Source organism: Medicago sativa, chromosome 5 (assembly GCF_051527215.1).
Source record: "Medicago sativa cultivar Bolivia chromosome 5, Bolivia_mono, whole genome shotgun sequence".
In the NCBI taxonomy this organism is placed as follows: Eukaryota; Viridiplantae; Streptophyta; class Magnoliopsida; order Fabales; family Fabaceae; genus Medicago; species Medicago sativa.
Window position 1 is genome coordinate 23,037,910 of NC_140753.1, and position 6,000 is coordinate 23,043,909.

Here is a 6,000-nt window from a genome sequence, read left to right on the forward strand (position 1 = left end):
GCTATGATTGTTGGTAGCGGTTCATGGATCGTCAGGATTGAATCAACGGTTATGATGACACCACAGAAACACAAACCGAGAACACTCTACAGACTATAGGTACTCAAGTACTACAATAGCCTTTACACGTGTCATACAGAAGCCAAATATCATGTCTCTTCAATTTTTCCCTCGAAACGAGAGCATTAATTGCGGAATGACATTCGACCAAACTCTCTAGCGAGGGAATCTTTCCGTCCGATCATCCGTTCCGAACATCAGTATGCCGAGCACGACTCATCAAAACTGGCAAACTCATTCAAGCGCAGAGCGAACGGAGCTAGGGAAAAACGAGTCCGCTCGTCTAACCCTACTAACGCTCTAGACCACCCGTGAAAACTACACTCTGAATCAACAAAGTCTCCAAGTCTGGCGGGCAGGACTCTCTTTACCCTTCAACGGGAAAGATGCTCGACAAAAAAATATCCTCCAAGCGACCGGTCGCCAAAGATCAAATGCCCGCACTTAAGTCATCACTCTTAGTCAAGAGCAACGACTTGGGGGGCTACTGTTCTGGACCGACCCAAAGGATCTTTGGCCCATTAACTTAGGCCCAACATTTTCCAAAGCCCAAACTCCACGTTTGGAAACATTGCTCGCAATATACCTCCTCCCCGCGAGGGGGTGCATGAAGTAAACGAGACCGGTTCAAAAGAACTCCAACGTCTCTTTGCACATTATGCACATTCCCGCAATAAACTCCCTGGCGGTTACACTTCCCACGATTTCGTAACCGCACCACAACGGCTCTGCAGCCCTCCACCTCTATAAATAGGGGACTCAATGCAGTCCCCAAGGTAGAACTCTTTCTTCCTCTAAAACCCTCACTCTCTGAATCTCTACTGACTTGAGCGTCGGAGTGTCTGCAGGTACACACCCCCCATCCGTTCCAGGAAGTATCCCACCAACACATTCTACCACCATAGCAACCACCGCATTCAAAGCACCGGTAGTCACCTTCTGATCAGGTACGATCATTATTTAATTAAGTTTAAGGGTAAAACAGTAAAAAAATCTCTCCCCTCCCCTTGTGAACCAAACACACTTTTAATTAAAACTAGCAACAGACCCGTGCTCCGCACGGGCTGATTCTTAAATTGTGATTTATGCGTCAAAACTCATTTACAATATTATTTACATTGAGAAATAAGAAAAAAATTAATTATAAGAATGAAGATAATAATAAAAATATTGAAATAGTTGTTATTAAATAATATAAAGTGGTAGACCAAAAATATGTGAAAATATTATAAATAATAAAATCACAATAATGATAACGGGGGCGTTAATAAGCCCAATGATTTTTATATATCATTGAAAAATATTTATAATTTTTTTAGTATTTTTTTTATTTTTATATGAATTTATAAACAATAAATATGAATTTAAAACCCAAACTGAGTCAAAGAGGGGAAAAACCCGTCAAATTTAGATTGGTTCGGATGGATACTCGTGGGTATGAGTTTTGTTGTCATGCCTAAATACAATACATAAAAAAAATCAATTTAACTAATTAATATGTGACCGGTTGTTGTCCCATGTATGATTTGTACAACAATATTAGTTAGTGTCTAATTAATTAGAGAGTAACGTTTTTCTTGTGTTTTTTTTATAGTCATTCTCTAAAAGGATATAATGATTAATAATGAATAACGATTAAAAATAATAATTTTATAATATGACATTAAGATAAGCAAAAAAAAACGTATGAAAATCATTTATACAAAAGAAGTAATCTTGAAGATGTGTTTTTTTATGTAAAGTAGTTGTATTTCTCATAATAAACACTAACCCAGTATATTATTTTCCCTAAAAAAAACCCGTGTATAATTTATAAATGAGAAAGATTTTGTAACTCTCCCAAATTATGTTATTTCTGATCATTCAATTGGATATAATTGAATAAATTTATATGTAAAAATATGTATCAGTGAGAAATAATCCTATGCTTTTTTGTCAAAAAAAAAGTCATGTGCTTTTTTCTTTTTTATTTACTCTTTTTTTCCCGTGTTTTTTTAAGTATCAGTATAAAATGTATTTATTAATGTTTTTTTTATTAGAAACACACGATGAGATAAAATCAAATGTACGTCATAAATTTTATTTTTAGTAAATTTAAATTAAATATATGACGAATTTGTTACGAATTAAAAAAACGACATTCAATAATTTATAGATTTTTTTATCATGATAAAAAACACCTCTTTATAAAAAACAATTCAGGACCCGTTTTGTTACTAATAAATAAAAGTGATTTTGATATTTATTAATTAAGAGAATTTATAAAAACAAATCACGATTTATTTTGTTTGGTTATTGTAATTAAAATCACATGTTCTAAATAATTTAATTTGTTTGGATACAACTATAAAAAATAGTTTTTTTGTTACAAAATTACATCAACTTTAATAATTAGAGAAAGATTAACTTTAATAATTAGAGAAAGATAATAGATTGTAAATTGTTTTTAACTCTCTAGATATTTAGAAGTTGAATTATTGAAAAATTTACTTTGATTGGGATTGAAATTAAGTTTGTTTGTTCTTTTAAAAAGATTAAGTTAGAGTGTTTTATCTTCTTTTTTTATCAAGTGTGTTTGTTTTAATTTGTTTTTAAGAGAGAAAATATAGGAGGAGTTTGAAGCAAAAGACACAAAAGGATATAATTTTGATGACGACTCAAAAAATTAAGAAGGGGTAAGATTGTATTTTTGGTACATATTAAGTTTCATAATTAGAGAATAGATAATTAGAAAATAAAAGATTAAGTTTGTTTGTTATTTAAAAAAAGATTAAGTTAGTGTTTTTTATCGAATGAGTTTGTTTTAATTTTTTTTTGAGGGAGAGTTTGTTTTAATTTGTTTTTTAAGAGAAAAAATAGAGGGATGTTGAAGTAAAAGACACAAGGATATAATTTTGTTGACGTGTCAAAAAATTAAAAAGGGGTAAGATTGTATTTTTGGTAGACATTAAGTTTTATAATTAGAGAATTTAATTTTTTTTTGAGGGAGAGTTTGTTTTAATTTGTTTTTTAAAAGAGAAAAAATAGAGGGATGTTGAAGTAAAAGACACAAGGATATAATTTTGTTGACGTGTCAAAAAATTAAAAAGGGGTAAGATTGTATTTTTGGTAGACATTAAGTTTTATAATTAGAGAATAAATATCTCTCCTCCCCTCCGTTAAAATTCCTCCCCTCCCCTGCCCTCCCCTCCTAATTCTCGAACCAAACGGACCCTTATAGGTGATTTCCTCTTCAAGTACGTTTCTGCTTATTTGAGTGGAATAATTGATTGAGCGATGATCATATTTGGAGTTTAAAACATTAGGGTTAGATATTTGATATTTGAAAACGCAAGTTACGTGTACCCTGCCAAACAAACCAAGCGGCAAAGCAGGATGTCTTACTCCGACCCCTTCTCCGGCATACCTCTCTCTCCTCCTCCTCCTCCTCCTCCCGCCGAGATTAACCCCGACGACTTGTCTCCATCTTGCATTTTTGCTCTCGCTCTCACTGAATATGATAACATATATCAACCGGCCCTTCGTGCTGTCGCCAACCTCGTCGCAAGCAGAATCACTAGCCTCACCGAATCCCAGATAGTTCGACTCTCGGACGACAAGATAGGTCGTCTGATCGAGACCGAGTTATCTCGCCTATCTGACGACGAGAAATTTTGCCTCCTAAAAGCCGAGATATCCAAATTCTTCGATGGCACCGGGGACGCAGTATTGAGCTCTTTAGCTACTGATTTCGCTACTACACACGAAAAACTGGTTCATGATTTTGCCGATTTCGTTGAAAAAAATCAAACCGCATTTATGATCGTCGATGGCTTTTTATGTATCGGAGCTGGTACTTCCCTATCTCTCTCACACAGGGCACGTTAATTATTTATCTTCTTCATCCAATTTTATTATGTTACTGATCATCATCTCATTCCTTTCTTTAGGTATCCTTTGCATCTTAATCTACTCCAAGATTAAAGAGGTAATTATTATTATTATTTTTGTTGTTGTTGTTATTATTATTGTTATTATTATTATTATTATTATTATTATTATTATTATTATTATTATTATTATTATTATTATTATTATTATTATTATTATTATTCTTATTATTATTATTATCATCATTATTTTGGTGTTAGGATGTTTTTCCCGAGCTAACTGTGTTATTTTCTTTATTATATCTTTGTTTTGGTCCCAGAGGATTTACGAAACTATTACCTTTATTCAAGGAATGCAACACACTTGGTCAACATTGAGATCTCCAGAACAAGTTGTCATCGTCCCTACCAATACTGCTCAGGTAACAAACTCCTCGCCTGTCTATGTTGCAATGTTTTTGTTTTCAAACTATTTGTGCCAATCTCCGATGGGATTTTTTGTCTAGCGCAGTATGAGCTAGGCTAGCTCGTTACATGCTAGCTTAAGTTAGGTTGTGCCAACTTGTTGACCGATATTATTTTAAAATATTGAACTACTCCCTCTGAAATGAAACATATGCAAAAATATAGTTAAAAAGTTGATGCATATGGACTAAATACATACATTGACTTTTCTATTACTACTTAAAACCTAGTTTAACCACAAGTTTCTTTAGTCTGATGTGCTCGACCTTTCGACTCCATCACCTTGTTTGCAACAAACAAACAAAAAAACACTACACTAAACTGTGGAAACAACGTTGTTTCAGAAAACTAAGCGAAAATAATAAGTATTGGAATCTCAACCCTTCATTGAAATATGATCATTAATGGGAAGGGGATGAGGTGTGGAGGGTTGGGATTGTGAGGGTGGAGTTGATGGTGATGTCGTAGAAGTTGTGGGTGTCGTAAGGGAGGTAGTGGTCAACGAGGGTGATGAAAAAGGGTGTTGTAGGTGCCAGTTATGGTCGATTTTGGAAGATGAGCTGAAGAAAAAGAGGTTTGATTTTTATTGGTTTGATGGATTGATGGGTTGAAACTGTTAACAGGAAAGAAGAGAAGATGGAAAAAAAAAAAAAAGAACAAAAACAAAATAAACACTAACAAGTTGTTTTTCTTTTATTTTAAATTAAAAAATTACACATGTGGCATTTGACTCAACTAAGTCAGGTGCCACCTATAATTGACCAAGTCAAAATGAGCGTTCTTCAAAAGGGGTACACCTAGGGGGCAAAAAGTGTTGTTTCTTGTGCCGTTGTTATTGATTATATCCCATATTTTCCCTTTTAGATAATGTTCTCATGTTAATTAATAAATTCTCAGCAGGACCAACCAAGACCTCTGAGGAGGCCCAACTTTGTGCCTTATAGTCGCGATCTGGAGGTGTTAATCTATCTCTTACTTTGTTCTCTATTTTAATTTTTTTCTAACGATAACAAGTTTAAGACAATATTTATCGCTATATGCTATGGGTTAATCCTGCCTCCCTAACTTGTATTTTGAAATCTAACAAATATTGTATGTTAAATGATATTGTTTTCGATTCAGGGACTTAAATGCATTGGAGAAATTTACAGTCGAGGAAGCAACATGGAAGCAGAGCAGCATCAGGAAGGCACTTCGAGAGCAGTTGTTCCAATCAGGAGATCTATTGGTATGCACACATCCGGTTTTTAGTTGGTTTTCTTTGTAGAGTTGAAGTGCAAGTTTGGATCCCTTTATGGAAGAAAATTTGCAAAAGGGAAGTGTTTCAATTACTATATTTTCGACTTCAAAAGATAGTAAATGAAAATATAAACATGTATGATGTATCCCTGTACTTGTGATTTTCATGCTCTATTTTAATTTTAGTGTGAGTGTTTTACTGTGCAATGTTTCCAGGGCCGTTCCTAGACTTTTACAGGCCTTAGGCATAATATAAAAAAAGGGCCCCTTACATAATACATCGTAATTTTTTTTAGCTCATTGTTGTGATTTTATCAGGTCTTCTTTTCGTTTTTTCCCCGCTTTTTACTACAAAAAAAAAAAAAAC

At 33.7% G+C, this 6,000-nt stretch overlaps 1 protein-coding gene across 2 annotated transcripts; it reads left to right on the forward strand.

The window, feature by feature from the left end:
• Positions 1 to 3,321: 3,321 nt before the first annotated feature.
• Positions 3,322 to 5,744, forward strand: LOC146921105 (uncharacterized). Of its 2 annotated transcripts, none has more exons than XM_085714523.1 (5): positions 3,322 to 3,892; positions 3,990 to 4,027; positions 4,250 to 4,351; positions 5,295 to 5,351; positions 5,517 to 5,744. In XM_085714523.1, the coding sequence occupies exons 1-5, from the start codon at positions 3,436 to 3,438 to the stop codon at positions 5,643 to 5,645; spliced, it is 783 nt and encodes a 260-aa protein (XP_085570649.1). In that variant the 5' UTR covers positions 3,322 to 3,435; the 3' UTR covers positions 5,646 to 5,744. The 2 variants fall into 2 exon arrangements, with proteins under 2 accessions (XP_085570649.1, XP_085570648.1); XM_085714522.1 differs by having other exon boundaries at positions 3,323 to 3,892; positions 5,292 to 5,351.
• The last annotated feature ends 256 nt before the right edge of the window (positions 5,745 to 6,000 follow it).